We start from the raw sequence: 20,820 nt of genomic DNA, 5'->3' as shown, positions 1-20,820 counted from the left end.
CAAAGTCTAAAGAACTTTTTCAGGAACTCAGGAGCATTTTCAGGAACTTTCCAATCAGGAAAACCATTTTCAGACACTCAGAAAATTAAGCTGTTCCTGTCAGGAACCTTTTCAATAACTCAGGGACTGAAGCTACAGAAACCAGAGGAACATTATCAGAAATTTGTGGATGTTTGAACCCAGAAGTATTTTTTGAAGAAGTCAGGAACTTTATGTTTCTCTCCACAAGAAGCTTATCAGGAACTCAGGGCCTTGAACTGCATGATTTTTGAGAACTTAGAAACATGGCACATTTCTGTCAAAGGTGGTTCCCAGAGCCAGTGTGAAGGAGCTTTCAGACTGAACAGCTGTAGGAGCTCACTTAGAGGAACGCCCCCTGGGGATCTCTCCGAGAACTTCACACCTTCAAGGGCTTTTATCTGTTTACATTCACACCGTCAGTTAGAACGCTGAAGTGACGTAAACGTCAGCCAGTCACTGGTTGCTATAGCGACGTCACTAGTTTGTTGTTTGCGTTCATATTGTTCAGATTGTGTGTTTTGTCCGTCAGTTTTCTTGTGTTGGTGTGAAAACTGCACATTCACAACATGAGGATTTAAACTTGTCCACTTCTGTGTGTCGTGTTTCAGTTGCATGTTTCTATAGAAACGGATCGTTCCACTGCGCTGTAGAATGGGGGAGACCGGGAAGTGTTACACACTGACAGTAAATTCTTTACATTACATTCTAATGTAAAGAGTGAATTTGTGGAGGAACATAGTTAGTGATTGTTTAAAATTTATTTAAATTAATTGTTTTATTTGTTTATTTACTGTTTTTATAGCAGTTTTTTATGTGACTTCACTGTCGCGCCTTTCATCCATTTTTTAATTTTTTATTTTTTTAACACCATCATTAAGAGCTGTTGTTTAAACTGCTAATGTTTTCCATGGATTCTTAAAAACGTCGGTTCCCGGTGCTGCGTTGGCTCGTGTTCAACCAGTCACCAGCTTCCATCACTCAGGGTTCCTCTTGTCCTGGGAGAGAAGCTACTCTGAAAAAGGAGCTAAAAAAGTCCTCAAAACGGCATTTTAGGAACTACGATCATCCTCAGGTCCTGCAGTTTGGGCACACAAAAAAGGGAGAACTTCCTCCAACAGTTCTGAGAACCATGAAAAAGTTCCTCAGGTCCAAAAGCACCTTTAGTTTCCAGGCCATAGTTCCAGGAACCGTTTTAGTTCTGTCTTTAATATTAATTTAATGTGAGAGAAATAGTGTGTTAAAGTGTGTGTGAAAGTGTATGTGAAGTGTGTGTTTGGTGTCACTTACCATCTGTGTTGATGTGTGAGTGTTTTTTCTTCCTCATGCTGCCGATGATGATGATGAGGAGTGAGAGGAAGAGCACGAGGCCAATGACGATGCCGGCCACTACCAACGGAGACACGAATACACACATCGTCACGGCAACAATCATGTGTAGAGATGCTCCACCCCAAGATCACTACACACACACACACACACACACACACACAGATGATAGACAGAGAGACAGATAAAGAGACAAGCAGATCGATACAGAGACAGACAGAAAGGTTTATTTGCCATAAACACTTTAATATAAATATGAACTCTAGGTGTGTGTGTGTGTGTGTGTGTGTGTGTGTGTGTGTAATCTCAGTTTACAGGAATGCTCCCAAACCAATTTAGGATGAGCGTGAAAGGGAAAGTCAAGGTCAGACTGCAGTTACCCCCCCCCCCCCCCCCCACACACACACACACGTCCTCAGTTGATGTTTCTTGTGTAATAATTAAGAAATCTAAATGTTTTGATCTTATTACACAGTAATGCAGCTCATGGTGTGTGAACAGTAAATAATTAAAATTCATCTCACTGTAAACAAAAACACAAACACAAACAGTGCATTTGTTTTGTGCACTGAAATAACATGATTTAAATGATTCACTAAAAAGTATAAAGTCTACAGTCCTCTGTTGGAGGGTCTGAGGTTCGGGCGCTGGGTGTTAATGGCTCATATTTATTCAGACAGCCCACTTCAACCAGAGATCATAATTAAAGTAATTACGCAGGTTTTACGGATGGTACAGATGTCCTTTAAAATAATTATCCATCTGATCCTGTTTTAAGGTTCCACATTAGCTGTCTATCGATTAGTGATTCTCCTCCTGCTGAGATGCAAAAGCTCTGTCGAGAGGGTGAACGTTTTCCAGAAGATTCTGTGAGCTGAAGCTCTTTTTCACACATAAATCTCTGGAACAGCCGTTAAAAAAGTTCTAAAGCTTTAAATGTTCTTGTAAAAGTTTCCTGTCGTGAAAATGCACTCGGAGTGTGATGCAATCAAGTTGAGAGTGTTAAATGACAGGAAGTGATATTTGTGATGAAGGAAAAACTCAGCGTCGTTCCACCTTCAGTTTTTTCCTCTCAGGTCGTTATGGATTGGTTTCCTGTTCTCTGTTTCATTTAACTCCGATTAGAGAGAAGAGCGAGGAGAAAGACGGCCACTCCGGCTCCAGCACGTTGCCGTTTACTCGAGTGAAACAGGATTAAAGACAGGATGCTGTTCTTCCCCCAGACGCTCAGGCAGCTCAAGCGTGATTTCTGGAGGATTTACCTGTTTCTGTGAAACCCACTGGGGATCAAATGAAACTCTCGGCTTCTGTTTGGGTGAAAATAACATTTTAAAAGGATTTTTCCAGAAGGACACTTTATGAGCTCAGATCAGGTTCTCAAACAGACACAAAAAATCATTCTTTTTTCTTTTCATTTATAAACCAAAGAATTTGCTTTTAACTTTTTACTCCTCCATTTCCTTCTTTCCTGTTCTGACATTTCAGGTGTGATGGTGATGAATTATTAATTATAGATGAAGCAGAATCCAGTGCAGGAGCGAGTGAATATTTTAATCTCTTTAAAATTTATGAAGCGCTGATGTGAGCTTGTGCATGTACAGTATGGACTTGGGGAATAATGAGCTCATTCAGGGAGACACTTTTCTCTACAAACATTACCGAGCGACATTAGACATTCGTGTGTTAGATTAGATTATTAATTAAACTCTATGGCTATTTTTTACTTATTTGTAATCGCTAGATTTAAGTAAAAAACAGAAGCTCCATATCTGTGGTATTTTATGTTGATTTTCAGCACAAATGGTTTCCTGACTTCTGATTGGTGGACTGAATAAGAAGATGTGTGATTGGTCAAAAAAAAAAATCTGATTTGATCTCTAAGTGCCTCCTTCACCACCAAACTGCAAATAAATAAAACATGAAATCTTCATGGTGTGCAGGTTTATCAGATCTTTATAATCTAAACAAAACATTGAGACTCTTGTACAGAATACACTGATTATTGCTAAACTGTGAAGCGAAGAGTGGATTTACAGTCATGATTTTCTCCCATGGATTTCTCTGATTATTGAGACTCATAGATCAGACGCTATTGCCGCAGCGAGTTCCGTAATTTTCTTCATCTGAGCTCAGATCACTGAAAGGTCAGAAACCTGGCCAGAGGGACGTCATGTCCTTGAGCAAAGAGTCCAAAAGATCTGATTACAGAGATCACACACACACACACACACACACACACACACACACACACACACACACACACACACACACACAGAGAGAGAGAGAGAGAGAGAGAGAGAGAGAGAGAGAGAGAGAGCTGAGGTTCTGAGTAAAACATTAAATTGCTCTTATGTATACTCAGTCACTGTCAGTTAGCACTTTAGAACTTTATCCTGCTCACAGCAGCTGTGGATCTGGTTTTATCCCAGGAACACTTTGTGTGAGCTCATCTATCACAGGACACCACACACACACACACACACACACACACACTTATTCACACCTAGGGGGTAATTTATCTGAGCCGAACCCCTCACTGACATGCTTTTAGGAAGTGGGAGGAAACCCGAGAACCTGAAGGAAACCCGAGCTCAGGATTGAACCCAGAACTCTGTGGGACGGCTATGTGACCTGCTGCACCGCCACACTGACTTTATTAATATTCACTGAGACATGTCTCGTCATGTATAGTTCTGAAGATCTTATTATTTATTCATGTTTTCATTTCCTCTCAGATTGATTCCTCGAATTCCCTCTGCAGGAGACTCAGCTGACCGTCAACAAAACTCACACTACTACAGACACTGCAGGACTGAGCTGAGATTACATAAATACTGCAAAGATGGAACTCTTGTCTCACTCAGAGACGTGTCTCACTGACCTGTCTCATTCAGGGATGTATCTTGCTGATGTATCTCACTGATGTGTCCCACTCAGGGACATGTCTCATTGACATGTTTCACTCAAGAACATGTCTCACTGATGTGTCTCAGTCAGAGACATATCTTACACAAGGATGTCTCTCACTCAGTGGTAAAGGGTCAGGCGATCTGCAAACAGTGATGGCAGAGATTATCCAATGCACTCAAAACAGGAATGTAGTAAAAGATAAAAAAAACCAGAAGAACTGGAGAACGACAATCACAGGCTTGGTACGTCGGGCACTAAGGACACTGAACAAATACCTCGCAGTGAGTGTGTGTGCAGTTTGGGAGGTGTGATGGGGTGTCAGATGGCAGTGGGCCAGAGATGATGGGCTTGAGCTGAGAGATGTGGTGAGAAGGTGCTGATCTGCAGTATCTGAGCAGGTCCCAGGTCATCACCAACTGGGTTGATCTGACATTGGATTTTATTGGGGCTGATGTAGCGGGTGTTCAGTTTCCGACAGCCAAGAAGCCCCTGATGTCCCTCGTGATGTCCCTAGCCACACTTACTTGGAGTCTTGAATGAGAGTCTGGAAGACTGAGGAGGCACAAGAGAACCCATAAGACATCACTGAGTATTCATAGTGGCCAGAGGCGGCGCTAAAGTCTGTTTTCCACCCATCCACGCATCTGTTACGCACAAGATTGTAAGCACTGCACAAGTTGAACTCAGTAAACAGTCTGGTGGATCATAGCTGCTTGAGTGCAGATGGGACTAATGGCAATGGATAAGGGCACTTAACTGTTGTCTGGTTCAGGCCCTGGTAATCGATGCATGGGTGCAGCTCTTCCCCCTTTTTTCCATGAAGAAGAATCTGGCCAAGGTTCATAAGGTGGACAGGCAGGATGTAGCCCTGAAGAGTGTTTCTTGTACCAACTCCTCAATGTCCCATTGCTCGGTGAGAGATAAAGGATATACTCGGCTGTGTGGGGGCGTGGTGCCCAGGAGCAGGCCAATGGTGCAGTCGTAGAGGTGATGTGGAGGTAAGATTCTTGTTTTAGTTGAATGAAAAACATCACTGAATTCATGATATTCTTCTGAGACGTGAACGTGGGGGTGTTGATCTGGACTCTCTGTGGTGGTAGGTGCTATGGTGTGGTTAGGGAGCCACAAACAGTGCCGGAAACAATACTCAGACCACTCTGTCATTTCTTTTCCTGGCCATGAAATCTGTGGGTTATGGAGCTGCATCCATGAGAAGATGTTCAGGGGTGATGGTGATTAACAGGGAGCTGGAGTCTCGGTGTCGTCTGTTGACGTGTTGCTGAATAAGGATGGGGGTGAGGGTTATGACTATTCTTTAAGTTCGTTTCTTAAGACACGTATTTTTTAGTATGTTACCTCGTTTGTTGACAGTTTTGGCGAACACTTCCGCCTTCTTCAAAACAGTCACCAGATGTCAAGTGGTGACGTGCCTTATCAGCTGATGTTACTCTATGGAGGCGTGAACGTCCCACCCAATTTGACAGGTAGTCCACGCCTCCTGCTGTCAGGTCGCTGCCCCAGGATGGCGCTCCAGGTGTGTGACAGCGCGTACGCTCCCTCATCCCGGTTCATCGTCCTCTGTGCCCGCTTTCGTATCTCCACTGCCTCCAAAATCCAACGCTGGTATCTATTCTCTTCAGCGCGAATGACTCTGGCCTCTTCCCAATTCATTATATGATTATGTCGTTTGCAGTGGTCTGAAATGGCAGGAGGCGTGGACTACCTGTCAAATTGGACGGGACATTCACGCCTCCATAGAGTAACATCAGCTGATAAGGCACGTCACCACTCGACATCTGGTGACTCTTTTGAAGAAGGCGGAAGTGTTCGCCGAAACTGTCAACAAACGAGGTAACATGCTAAAAAATACGTGTCTTAAGAAACGAACTTAAAGAATAGTTATAATAATCAGACATAATGAATTTTCACTACATATTAAAAATAAGTTATGGAGAAGATTGTGCCAAAGAGGTACGCTACCTGGAAAAACTAAAGAAAAAACTGGCGCGACAAAAAAATCATCTCCGCTTCAATCTCCGCTGCCGGGATGAAGGCGTCATTTCAGCAAGCCTCTACATAAAAAATCCAATTCCAACAAGAAACGCGGAAAGGACCATCGAAAGAGCGCGAATGACTCTGGTAAGAGAAAGAATTAGATGCACGACAAACAAAACCAACAATTTAAATACAGAAATAACACAAAGAACACAAGATTTTAAACGCCGGTTCAAACTCAGCAGTGACATGGAAAAAAGTATGGAAGAACATCTAAATGCAAAACAAGAACAAGAATTCTCAAAAACAAAAACACGCCATATTAAAAAACTAAATAGACTTATAAAAAAGAAACAAAATAAATGCAAGGACAAGCAAATAAATGAAAAATGGATTTGCAACCTGTCTAAATACACACTAACAACAGCAGAACACACTATACTCTCACGGGGACTAAACTATGCCATCACACCAAATAAAATCCTGAATGAAGAATTCATACTGGCTACGGAACTAGCATGCAACATGATACAGGACCAAGGACAGAGAGCCGCATTAAGGAACGAAATAGCAGGCATCCTCACCTCAGCTAAACCGCCACCCAGAAACACAACTAAACAGGAAATGGAAGCCATCAGAACACTCGCAAAGAACAAGAAAATAACAATATTACCGGCTGATAAAGGGAGGACCACGGTTATCATGGACACTAATCAATATGAAAAACAAATGAATGAAATGCTCACGGACCCAAACACATATGAAATACTCAAAAAAGACCTGACAGAGGAAAAGAAAAAAAGACTAAAACTATTACTCAAACCGTTAATGGACGACAACAAAATTGATAAACAAACATACAACCACCTCATCCCCACAGCAGACATCACCCCCCGGATATACGGCACACCGAAAATTCATAAACCCGGAGCACCACTAAGACCCATAGTAGACAGTATAGGATCAGTTACTTACAACCTTTCCAAGACACTGGCAGACATAATCAAACCACTCCTCGGACTTACGGAATACCACTGCAAAAACTCAAAACAACTGGCGAAAGAATTAAAGGAAATCAAGATAAAAAAGGATGAAATCTTTGTATCACATGACGTCATATCCCTCTTTACAAAAACACCGGTCACAAACACTCTCAACATAGTAGAAAACCGGTTAAAAGCAGACAGAACCCTGAAAAAACGTACAAAACTTACAGCACAGGACATAACAAAACTATTACATTTCATTTTCACGTCCACATATTTCCAATTCAGAGGTACAATCTACAGACAAAAAGAGGGATTTGCAATGGGGGACCCGCTATCTGCCACTCTATGCAACTTTTTTATGGAGGATCTGGAAACCCGAGCCATAGAAACAGCACCGGATGACTGCAAACCTATCTTCTGGAAAAGATACGTTGATGACATTCTTGAAATAACCAAAACAGGCCACACACAACAACTCACGGATCATCTAAACTCCATAGACAAGACAGGCAACATCACATTCACACACGAAGAGGAAACGGACAAGACAATAGCATTTCTGGACCTAAAAATACACCACACAGAAGAAGGTAATATCAGAATTACAACATACAGAAAACCTACACACACCGACCAATATCTTCTCTGGACATCTGAACATCCCATCGCACACAAAATGTCAGTAATCAGAACACTATACGACCGAGCACAGAACATCACGGAGGAGAAAGACAGACAGGAGGAGGAACAACACATCCAACAGGCATTAAAAAACTGCCAATATCCACCGTGGGCAATTCGAAAAGGAAAATTACAGACACAAAAAAAGGAAAAAAACAAACAAGAAAAAACACAGAAAAAACAAACCGGGGCTTTGTCACACTACCGTACATAAAAGGAGTTACAGAACGCATCCAACGATCCATGAAGAAATACCACATCAACACCCCGGTCAAACCATACAAGAACCTCCGACAGCTGCTAGTTCACCCCAAAGACAAAATACAACTGGACAATAAATGCAATGTCATCTATGGAATCCCTTGCCGTTCATGCAATAAAGTCTATATTGGTGAAATGGGCAGATGCTTCCACACTCGCAGGAAAGAACACCAATTAGAATGTGAAAAAGAAACAACAAAAAGACTCACAAGATCCGAAAAAGAAAAAGCAAACCAAGAAAACCTAAAATCAGCCATTTCAGACCACTGCAAACGACAAAATCATATAATGAATTGGGAAGAGGCCAGAGTCATTCGCGCTGAAGAGAATAGATACCAGCGTTGGATTTTGGAGGCAGTGGAGATACGAAAGCGGGCGCAGAGGACGATGAACCGGGATGAGGGAGCGTACGCGCTGTCACACACCTGGAGCGCCGTCCTGGGGCAGCGACCTGACAGCAGGAGGCGTGGACTACCTGTCAAATTGGGCGGGACGTTCACGCCTCCATAGAGTAACATCAGCTGATAAGGCACGTCACCACTCGACATCTGGTGACTGTTTCGAAGAAGGCGGAAGTGTTCGCCGAAACTGTCAACAAATGAGGTAACATACTAAAAAATACGTGTCTTAAGAAACGAACTTAAAGAATAGTTATAATAATCAGACATAATGAATTTTCACTACACAGGTGAGGGTTATGGTTCTAGTACCAATGGGACTTCCATTGATTGTGCTGATGTGGCAGGGATGTGGCAGTAGTTGAAGTGGAAGTCCGGGCTGGATGGAGTGGCATGACCAATGAAACTGACCCTGGAGTCAATCAAGGCTGGAAGGACAGAGACATTTTCTGAGAGTGTCGTCTGTGCCTGAAGCATGAATGATTGTCATGAGAGAAACGGATTGTGACTCACTGTAGAGGTTGAAAATGCAGGCATTCTATTGGTGGGTTATGCGACGGGGACAGCTCTTCCTTGTGCAGGACAGCAGGTGATGGAGCGGCTTGATGCTTCAGAGTTGAAGCATAGCTGTTCCTGTCTCCTTCTTTCCTGCTTGGTGGTGCTCAGGTGGATGTGGCTGATCTGCATGGGCTCAGGTGGCTCTGGCATGGGGACAGGACTGGAGGGACGGACGTACTGGTTGCAGTTCTGGAATAAATAGTCAAAGCGGATGGCCAGGTCGATCAGTGAGTCTGGGGAGGCTTCATCATCCTGACATGCTAGTGAGGTGAAGATCTCCATGTTCAGACCTTGGCCTTCAACACAGGCTCATTCAAGGCCCGCCCCGCAGCGAGTGTGCAGAATTGTTGTACATATTCCACCACCCTTTTCCTTCCCTGTCTCACACACAGCAGTCGCTCCCCAATCTCCTTTCCATCAGGCGTGTAAACTTTATGACAGAGGAGGAACATTGTGACATAGCAGTTGTAGGAGGTGATGGGCTCACCATCTCTTTCCCACAACACCATGACCCAACTGAGCACTCTTCCTGTGAGCAAACTAAGGATCTGTGCGATGTTGGACGAATGGATGGTTCCTTCCTGTGGGGTGAAATAGAGAGAGCACTGGAGAAGGAATCCCTGGCAATGTGACGGCTCTCTGGAGAACTTATCGAGCTGGGCAATGAGGGGATTCATGTGACAGGTGACTGTTCGGAGCCGCAATTTCAATGACAGATGAGATTTTCTCAATTCTATGAAATTATTTCTGACTCTATAAAGAAGCAACAGATCCAAATGATCATCTCGAGTGAGTCCTCAGAATCGGGGCTATGACACGTGCGGTCTGATATTCCTTCAGTTCCCTTTTCACAACTTTAATTCCTTTCTGCTATTAGTTCCCACAAAAATGGAAGAAGAACTTATAAATGTGGTTTTATCTTATAATATTATATGCAACCTCTCATTAAAGTGTATAGAGATGTTGCGAAGAAAAATAAAACTTGGAAGGAAGAGCAGAGACCGCTTGTGCCTCTCATGAGTGTACATAGCTCGTACAGTTAGCTTGTACTGCTAATAGCTAACAAAAACATATATAACATGTTCAAGCAATTAATCAAGCAGCTAATTTTCACACTGAGTATAAGATAGATGGTACACGCCCATGAGTGATGTCATTAGACCTTGCTCCACGCCCACAAGACAATCTACAAGCAATACAAACAACTTGTCCCTCTCGAGTGTGAATGCAGGATTATTGAGTTCTTAGCGCTGGATTAAATTCGCCAGATTGGGATTTTTGAGAAAACTGAACTCTCTGTGCAGACTGTTAAAGAATGATCAGTGAGTTATTGGTTAATGAGAAGAGTACGGAGGCTCGGAGAGGACATTTAATGTGTTTTCTTCTTTCCCACACATGATGATGATGATGATGAAGATGTACGTGATTAAATTTCATACAGCTGTTTTGTAAAATTTAATATTTAAAGGTGTATTTGGTAAGATTAGTCCTTTTTTCAGGATTAAGGCTCATGTTTAAGTGGGTTTAACATTTGAATGAATCCTGCAAAAGTTCAAAAAGCTCCGCCTACCAGGATCCACAGAGGCCCGTATTGTAGAGGGTTTATAGAATGATTGATAGGACGAAGTCAGTTTTCCAAACAAGTTTCTCAAAGATTTAATAAACTTTTGCTCAGGCCACAGATATCGCCATTGGACTTTTTAAAATTATGTTCTCCAGATCTTCCAGGTTATGTGCACATTTACAGGCTTTATTTGTTTTCTTTATAAAGAAATTGTACATGATTGATTCAAGTGGAGTTCAGTCTCAGGCTTTGGATTCACAATAACACACACACACACACACACACACACACACACACACACACACACACACACACTGTACAAAATATGCTTTAATGACCACAATTTAGCATCACATGACATCTAAAGCACAATAAAAATAAAATATAAATACATAAATATACAGACACAGGCGCAAGCTGTTTACAGTGAAACTCATTAAACCATAAACATGAAAATCAGATCAGAGCGACTCTTACCAGAACAGATGAGTTTCATCAGCTTCCTGTTTTTCCTCAATCTCTGAGAAACTGAAACGTGTTGAACTGCAGCTCATTTTTTTCCACATCTGTAGCACAAATTAACTTTATAAATTTATTTTTGTGATAATTTGTTACACATTTATTACACATTTATTACTCATTTGTTACTCAAGAATACGCCTGAGACATTCTACTTTTAGATTTTTTACTGCAGGATGGTGAAGAGCGAGTGAACAGGTGCTGTAGTGCACTTACCTCTCTCTGTCTCTCTCTCTCTCTCTCTCTCTCTCTCTCTCTCTGTGTGTGTGTGTGTGTGTGTGTGTGTGTGTGTGTGTGTGTGTGTGTCTACGCGCAATCACTCCATCATGCTGGTAAAAAAAAAAATCTCCAGCTCAGATCCCAGAGCAGACATCAGCTTTCACTTCACTACCTTGTACAGGCTTCAGGAGTGAAAAATAAACACTAATCCTCTCTCTCTCTCTCTGTGGCATCATTCTGTTTATCTCTTCATCCTGAGAGAAGAAACGAGGGTTTGTTCAGCCTGAGAGACTGAGGAGGGAAAAAGAGCTCCACCCTGCTCTCTCTCTCTCTCTCTCTCTCTCTCTCTCTCTCTCTCTGCACCCTGAGGGGATTTTAATGCAATTTGATCTTGTTATGCTGTTTGGTTTTTCTGGAAAGGAAGTCATGCTAGAAATAATAATCACAATGATTTCTTAAAATGTAAAAAGCCTTTTAGCCTTTACATCTTGAACAACAATTGTTTTCTATAATGAATAAAGTAATTAAAGCAGTTACTCTCATTAATAATTCATGATTGTCTATAGATAGACTCAACAGATTGGAAAAGTCCCCAGCCTCATCAGCTATATAAGCTCCACCCCTTTTTAACAGTAAACACAGCGTTTGATGGCTTTCGTTTGCATGAAGGAAGCTGATTTGCTTTTCTACTTAATGCCGTGAAAATATAATGATTTATTCTCGCTCTGTGTACCTTAACTCACATTTTACACTGGGATTCTTTCAGCTGTTTAAAAACCCTGCAAATCATCACATTTACAATTTAATCAGACAGATCCCCCAAAAATGTTTAAGAATATTAAAATTACATTTTATAAGTTTTAAGAAAAATTTAAATTTGGAGAAATAAAAAACAAATAAAAAAGAGGACTATATCTGAAAGATGATAAAATTGAAATAAGCTAGATAGAGAGTGTGACTAAAGTCACAGTGATTTGTCCCGGCTCTTAAAACCGGGACGTCTGGTCACCATACCCTATAGATCTGGAACGGTAAGAGATATGGAATGACCCTTAGTGAGGAAAAGTTGTGCCCTGAACAAAATAAAGATCCTGAGTGAGAGTAACACTTTGCGCCAGTGCTGCTAGCACAAATTAAATAGCATTATATAAATAAATAGCATGCAATTATTGAGACAATAACACACTCCACATTGTGTGATTGCAGGAAAATGATCCACTCTGGGTCCTGTGATGGAACACAACATAAAGCTGAGTTACTGTTACACCACTGAAGTGCATTTGATTATATATACAGTGGTGCTTGAAAGTTTGTGAACCCTTTAGAATTTTCTATATTTCTGCATAAATATGACCTAAAACATCATCAGATTTTCACACAAGCCCTAAAAGTAGATAAAGAGAACCCAGTTAAACAAATGAGACAAAAATATTATACTTGGTCATTTATTTATTGAAGAAAATGATCCAATATTCCATATCTGTGAGTGGCAAAAGTATGTGAACCTTTGCTTTCAGTATCTGGTGTGACCCCCTTGTGCAGCAATAACTGCAACTAAACGTTTGCGGTAACTGTTGATCAGTCCTGCACACCGGCTTGGAGGAATTTTAGCCCGTTCCTCCGTACAGAACAGCTTCAACTCTGGGATGTTGGTGGGTTTCCTCACATGAACTGCTCGCTTCAGGTCCTTCCACAACATTTCCATTGGATTAAGGTCAGGACTTTGACTTGGCCATTCCAAAACATTAACTTTATTCTTCTTTAACCATTCTTTGGTAGAACGACTTGTGTGCTTAGGGTCGTTGTCTTACTGCATGAACCACCTTCTTTTGAGATTCAGTTCATGGACAGATGTCCTGACATTTTCCTTGAGAATTCGCTGGTATAATTCAGAATTCATTGTTCCATCAATGATGGCAAGCCGTCCTGGACCAGATGCAGCAAATCAAGTCCAAACCATGATACTACCACCACCATGTTTCACAGATGGGATAAGGTTCTTATGCTGGAATGCAGTGTTTTCCTTTCTCCAAACATAAGGCTTCTCATTTAAACCAAAATGTTCTATTTTTGTCTCATCCATCCACAAAACATTTTTCCAATAGCCTTCTCACTTGTCCATGTGATCTTTAGCAAACTGCAGATGAGCAGCAATGTTCTTTTTGGAGAGCAGTGGCTTTCTCCTTGCAACTCTGCCATGCACACCATTGTTGTTCAGTGTTCTCCTGATGGTGGACTCATGAACATTAACATTAGCCAATGTGAGAGAGGCCTTCAGTTGCTTAGAAGTTACCCTGGGGTCCTTTGTGAACTCGGCGACTATTAGATGCCTTGCTCTTGGAGTGATCTTTGTTGGTCGACCACTCCTGGGGAGGGTAACAATGGTGTTGAATTTCCTCCATTTGTACACAATCTGTCTGACTGTGGATTGGTGGAGTCCAAACTCTTTAGAGATGGTTTTGTAACCTTTTCCAGCCTGATGAGCATCAACAACGCTTTTTCTGAGGTCCTCAGAAATCTCCTTTGTTCATGCCATGATACACTTCCACAAACGTGTTGTGAAGATCAGACTTTGATAGATCCCTGTTCTTTAAATAAAACCGGGTGCCCACTCACACCTGATTGTCATCCCATTGATTGAAAACACCTGACTCTAATTTCACCTTCAAATTAACTGCTAATTCTAGAGGTTCACATACTTTTGCCACTCACAGATATGTAATATTGGATCATTTTCCTCAATAAATAAATGACCAAGTATAATATTTTTGTCTCATTTGTTTAACTGGGTTCTCTTTATCTACTTTTAGGACTTGTGTGAAAATCTGATGAAGTTTTAGGTCATATTTATGCAGAAATATAGAAAATTCTAAAGGGTTCACAAACTTTCAAGCACCACTGTATTTTATAATCAGTGTGAAATGTGATTGGGAGCCAATGCAGCGTGGATAAGACACAGGTGTTGGGGTCAGATCTTCTAGTTCTGCTGCATTTTGAACTAACTGGAGCTTATTTATGCACTTATTGGAACATCCAGACAGTAAGGCATTACAATAATCCAACCTGGAGGGAATGAAAGCATGAACTAGTTTTTCCGCGTCATGTAGTGACATTAAATTTCTTATCTTTGCAATATTTCTGAGATGAAAGAAAGCTATCCGGGTAATGTTATCAATGTGAGTTTTGAATGAAAGACTGGGGTCAATAATCACTCCGAGGTCTTTTACTGCTGCACGTGAAGAAACAGAAAGGCCATCCAGAGTTACTGTGTAATCAGAAAACTTACTTCTAGCTGCATGTGGTCCGAGTACAAGTACTTCAGTCTCGTCAGAGTTAAGCAGAAGGAAGTTAATAAGCATCCAGTGTCTAATGTCCTTCACACATTCCTCAATTCTATTAAGCTGGTGTCTCTCATCAGGTTTTGCAGAAACATACAACTGTGTGTCATCAGCATAACAGTGGAAACTAATACAATGTTTAGGAATAATATCACCCAGAGGGAACATACATAAAGAAAAAAGCAGTGGGCCTAAGACAGAACCTTGCAGAACACCAAACTTTACCTCAGTACGTCTAGAAATATCACCATTTACATCAACATACTGATAGCGATCAGTTAAATAAGAGCTGAGCCAGGAGAGGGCCGTTCCCTTAACTCCCACAACATTTTCTAGTCTATCCAGAAGAATGGAATGATCAATGGTATCAAATGCTGCACTAAGGTTTCTTAAATTCTTATATATGGTTTATTTCTTATATATGGTTTCTTAAATTGGGAAAACATGATCAAGTTTGCTGATATTTAGCTTGTATATAAAATCTTCATGGCTTGCCCCCCCCCCCCCCCCCCCTCAATGAGTTCATTAAACAAAACTGAAATACATCCACAAGAGCTCCTGCTAGAGGGGACTACAAAGTGCCACACAGAAAAACTACATTTGCGCAGCCAGCCTTCTCTTTTCGAGCAGCACTTACCATACCAACAGAACCCATACCAACAGAACCAAGGAATATCACACTTATTAACTCCTTCTCCAAATTGTTAAAACAATAGTTGTTAGACACTCAAACATGTCATCATCTGGAATAACAGTTATGTCATTGTTTGACTAACTGTCTGTTCTTTTCTCTATTTAATTTTACCAATTTCTGTGTAAGAGTGTTTCATCTAGCATCTCTGTGTCTTTGGTACATTCATGTGGCTACTCTGGCATGAGGTAATGTCCTTGTTGTCTTAATCTGTATTTTTGCGTCATTTATATGCTATGTGCTTTTGCTCATGTTTTCAAAGTCACTGTCTGTTAATTGTGTACTAATTGTCTGTGTTGTCAGTGTCCTTACTTTTATGCTTCTCATGTCTGTGTGTCATTATTGTTTCCTCTTCTTTTTAACATCAATCTGCCAGGGACTACAGATGGAAAGTAGTCTATATGGCTAAATCTGGTACATTTACATAGCTTATGTAAATGAGCATGATAATTAAAATACACTGTCCTTTTTAAATAAATATACATAAACATAAGGTCAAGCAATACAAGCAGGTAGACACAGCCCTGATCAAACACCAACAATAGGTCATTTACTACTTTAACCAGTGCTGTGGTGTAAAGATTAATGGTAGATGTTCTAGAAAGTAATTTTATTAATATAAGATTTAAAACATTAACATTGAATTAAAAAAAATAATATATATATATATATATATATATATATATATATATATATATATATATATATATATATACCAAAACCTGTTTCTGTGGCCATAAGAACCAAAGATGCAAAATATTTAACCCCACATTAGCAAAACTACATGATCTGTGTAAACTTCATTCAAACGTATACATTAAATATTTTTGTGTGTAATTGAACACTCACTGTTAAAGTTTCTGTGTTCAAAAGAACAAAAGAGCCATTTACAGCATTCTGTAATTACAGCTCATTACTGCCCCCCTGTGGTCATGTATATGTACCACACCTACACAGCCTTGACTGTTTACTATTCATTATTTATTTCAGTTTATGATTTTTATTATATTTTGTTTTAAAGTGAGTGCTGTTGAGTTGTAATGATGTTGAAAATGTTTGATGTGAATCTTAAGATGTTTGAATACATTGGTTCTGAATTAAACTATCTGAATTAAATATTCAGTCTTACAAATTATTTAAAAAAGTATTAAAAATTCATTCATTCATTCATTATCTCTAGCCGCTTTATCCTTCTACAGGGTCGCAGGCAAGCTGGAGCCTATCCCAGCTGACTACGGGCGAAAGGCGGGGTACACCCTGGACAAGTCGCCAGGTCATCACAGGGCTGACACATAGACACAGACAACCATTCACACTCACATTCACACCTACGCTCAATTTAGAGTCACCAGTTAACCTAACCTGCATGTCTTTGGACTGTGGGGGAAACCGGAGCACCTGGAGGAAACCCACGCGGACACGGGGAGAACATGCAAACTCCGCACAGAAAGGCCCTCGCCGGCCCCGGGGCTCGAACCCAGGACCTTCTTGCTGTGAGGCGACAGCGCTAACCACTACACCACCGTGCCGCCCAGTATTAAAAATTGACGTAGTTAAAAAAATCTCAGGACTCCTTTTGGATTTTATGATTTTTATTCCATAACATTCCCCCCCCCCATAGTAGCCATGTTCTTTTTGATTTATGTATTTTATATAGCAATTTTACAACCCCAATTCCAAAAAAGTTGGGACGCTGTGTAAACTGTAAATAAAAACAGAATATGATAAATTGCAAATCATGGAAACCCTATACTTCATTGAAAATAGTACAAAGACAACATATCAAATGTTGAAACTGAGAAATTTTATTGTTTTTTGAAAAATCTATGCTCATTTTGAATTTGATGTCAGCAACACGTTTCAGAAAAGTTGTGCTGCATCACCTCTACTTTTAACAACACTCTGTCAACATTTGGGAACTGAGGAGACCAACTACTGTAGTTTTGAAAGAGAAATGTTTTTCCATTCTCGCCTGATATACAATTTCAGTTACTCAACAGTTCGGGGTCTCACATCTTTGTCGTATTTTGCGCTTCATAATGCACCAAATGTTTTAAATGGGAGACAGGTCTGGACTGCAGCAGGCCAGTTTAGCACCCGGACTCTTTTACTACAAAGCCATGCAGCTTTAATATGTGCAGAAAGCAGTTTGGCGTTGTCTTGCTGAAAGAAGGAAGGCCTTCACTGAAAAAGATTTTGTCTGGATGGCAGCATGTTGCTCTGAAATGTGTTTATATCATTCAGCATTAATGAGGCCTTCCCAGATGTACAAGCTACCCATGTCATGCGCACTAACGCCCCCTCATACCATTACAGATGCTGGATTTTGAGCTGTACACTGATAACAAGCCGGATGGTCCCTCTCCTCTTTAGCCTGGAGGACGTAGTGTCCATGATTTCTAAAAAGAATTTCTACTTTTGATTCATCAGACCTCAGGACAGTTTTCCACTTTGCCTCAGTCCATCGTAAAAGAGCTCGGGCCCAGAGAAGGGGGCGGGGTTTCTGGATATTGTTTATATCTGGTTTTAACTTGCGTTTGTGGATGCAGTAATGAAGTGTTTTCACAGACGATGGTTTTCTGAAGTGTTCCTGAGCCCATACAGTGATTTCCACTACAGACACGTGTCTGCTTTTAATGCAGTGTCTCCTGAGGGCCTGAAGATCACAGGCATCCAGTGTCAGTTTTCAGCCTTGTCTCTCGCATACAGAGATTTCTCCAGATTCTCTGAATCTTTTAATGACATTATGGACCACAGATGATGTGAGCCACAAATTCTGTGCAGTTTTACATTGAGGAACGTTATTCTTAAATTGTTGCACTGTTTGCCCACGCAGTCTTTCACAGAGCGGTGAACCCCTCCCCGTCTTTACTTCTGAGGTCTTTTTATACCCGATCATCTTACTGACCTGTTGCTAATTAACCAAATTAGAGTTTTGATTCTTTTTTAGCAGAACACAACTTTTTCAGTCTTTTGTTGCCCCGTCCCAACTTTTCTGAAACGTGCTGCTGACACCAAATTCAAAATGAGCACATGTTTTTCAGAAAACAATAAAATTTCTGTTTCAACATTTGATATGTTGTCTTTGTACTATTTTCAATTAAATATAGGGTTTTCATGATTTGCAAATCTTACCATTGTGTTTTTATTTATGGTTTACACAGCACCCCAACTATATTGGAATTGGGGTTGTACGATATTTATATAACTGCAGATTTTTTTATACAGTAGCTCAATTAACTAAATTAAAAATGATCTGATGATTGTGTGTGTGTGTGTGTGTGTGTGTGTGTGTGTGTGTGTGTGTGTGTGTGTGTTAGGGATTTTCCTGAGATTTCCCTGGATGAATCAGTGTGTTGATTAAAGTGTGTATTTTATCTAATCAGTGTGTGTCTGTGAGTTTACTCAGGAAAAGATCGAGTCTTTCGCAGCATTATCTGTGTTTCTGTGTGGAATGTACCGTATTTATTTTCTTTTGATGTTAAAATTACAAATGTTGTATCAAAGTGAACAGGCTTTAAAACCTCGAAGCCGCTCCAGAGGAAAGTGTGAAATGTGTGCCGTTTCATTTTTTTAAATTGACATTAAAATCCTGATTTTGAGTTTTTCATGTTCATTAATCCATGTGACTGGTGGATTATCATCTCTTGCAGCTTCTCGAAAGAATTAAAACAAAAATCTGCATAAAGTGTGAATTCTAGACTTTTAATCAGCCTGCACATTTGTGTTTGTTAATTAAAGATGATTTAAAAAATATGAAATTAATAAAACTTTCTGTCATAAAACATGAAGACTTAATGAAGGTATTTATCAGGATGCTCAGATGTCCTGCTTTTACACTTTTCAATTATTTTATATTATTCCCTGAGATGCTGTTGTAAAATTTGCGAGCTTTTTTTAACTGAAAAAAGTCTGTTCTTTTTTCTCATTCTGTTTTAGAATTTTATTAAAAGCCTGTAGCATAAAACAGGCTAATTTTGCAGCTGTGCCTTTAAATATCTCATCTCATCTCATCTCATTATCTGTAGCCGCTTTATCCTGTTCTACAGGGTCGCAGGCAAGCTGGAGCCTATCCCAGCTGACTACGGGCGAAAGGCGGGGTTCACCCTGGACAAGTCGCCAGGTCATCACAGGGCTGACACATAGACACAGACAACCATTCACACTCACATTCACACCTACGCTCAATTTAGAGTCACCAGTTAACCTAACCTGCATGTCTTTGGACTGTGGGGGAAACCGGAGCACCCGGAGGAAACCCACGCGGACACGGGGAGAACATGCAAACTCCACACAGAAAGGCCCTCGCCGGCCCCGGGGCTCAAACCCGGACCTTCTTGATGTGAGGCGACAGCGCTAACCACTACACCACCGTGCCGCCCCCCCTTTAAATATTAAATATGTAAATATGTAACTTCACTTTGATTGGCTGACATCTTTACACAAAAACTCGATCAGCCACACCCATGGAATTATTTTGCTGTCCAGTCTTCATGTTGTTGTTTTTATGAGGAAGTGATTATTCCTGAAACTCTCTCCTGTAATATTCTCACAGCCCGTGTGCTGGATCACATCCCTAACAGACGGGGCGTTAACCTGCCAAACTAACCACGACTAGCAACAGCTAACGGCCTGAAGTGGTGAAAAGCCTCCTGGGTAATGTCAGTGTTTAGGGGAGACGCCTCGGTGCACGGAGGAAAACACATTAATCAAACTCACACAGCAGGGAGGGGATTATTACTCCAACACTGGGGGCAGCTCAGATCATGGAGCTGAGGAACTGCGTTTAGTAAACTACAGGTTTTATTTAAATTTAGCGTCATGGACAGAATGTTAGCGTTAGCTGAGCGGTTAATGCTACCTGAGGGCTTTGACTGGTGATGCAGGTGAGCTACGGTTCGGTCCAAACGGAGGAAACCGGTACGATCCAATACAGCATTTAACATCTGAGTTTTTGGAAATTTTTAGCATTTCACTGACGGTTTGTGAACCGGAGCTCGACTCCAACAGAGTTTACACGACTCCAACTTCTTATTCACATTGCTGTAGGCAGTTGTATGCTAATGAGGGGGTGGGGCCATAAATGACAGGAGTTTCTATGTAAGAAGCACACACTTTTCTATCTGTCTGGTTCTCTCTGTCTGTTTTCTTTCTGTGTTCATGACTGACTGGGAAGGGAACGGTCCACTGTAAAAGGTCCAGAACGCCCCCAAGTCACAGCGACATCTCGCAACAAGAACAAAAAAAAATTCCATGCCATGCCCTCTTTAACACCTATAGTACATCATGTAAAACTGGTATTAAAACAGTTGAATATCACCGTTTCTGTTTATTTACTTGAAGACGTGTC

The 20,820-nt window shown here is 40.9% G+C and overlaps 1 protein-coding gene across 5 annotated transcripts in view; it reads right to left on the bottom strand.

The window, feature by feature from the left end:
• bean1 (brain expressed, associated with NEDD4, 1) overlaps positions 1-11,718 on the bottom strand; it is a 32,547-nt gene extending 20,829 nt beyond the window's left edge. The window contains exons 1-5 of one of the 5 annotated variants that reach the window (XM_060911872.1): positions 11,439-11,718; positions 11,181-11,269; positions 4,229-4,397; positions 3,382-3,545; positions 1,309-1,480 (exon numbers count right to left, since the gene is read on the bottom strand). In XM_060911872.1, the coding sequence (XP_060767855.1) occupies positions 1,309-1,453 (145 nt within the window). In that variant the 5' untranslated portion in view covers positions 1,454-1,480; positions 3,382-3,545; positions 4,229-4,397; positions 11,181-11,269; positions 11,439-11,718. Of the gene's footprint in view, positions 1-1,308; positions 1,481-3,381; positions 3,546-4,228; positions 4,398-4,532; positions 4,810-6,237; positions 6,394-11,180; positions 11,270-11,438 lie in introns of all 5 variants that reach the window. The other 4 variants (XM_060911871.1, XM_060911870.1, XM_060911869.1 and 1 more) reach the window with 4 other exon arrangements.
• Positions 11,719-20,820: the final 9,102 nt, after the last annotated feature.

The sequence above is a fragment of the Neoarius graeffei genome, chromosome 27, assembly GCF_027579695.1.
Source record: "Neoarius graeffei isolate fNeoGra1 chromosome 27, fNeoGra1.pri, whole genome shotgun sequence".
NCBI lineage: Eukaryota > Metazoa > Chordata > Actinopteri > Siluriformes > Ariidae > Neoarius > Neoarius graeffei.
The sequence above is the reverse complement of the archived record's forward strand: the minus strand, read 5'-3'. Positions and strand labels throughout refer to the sequence as shown.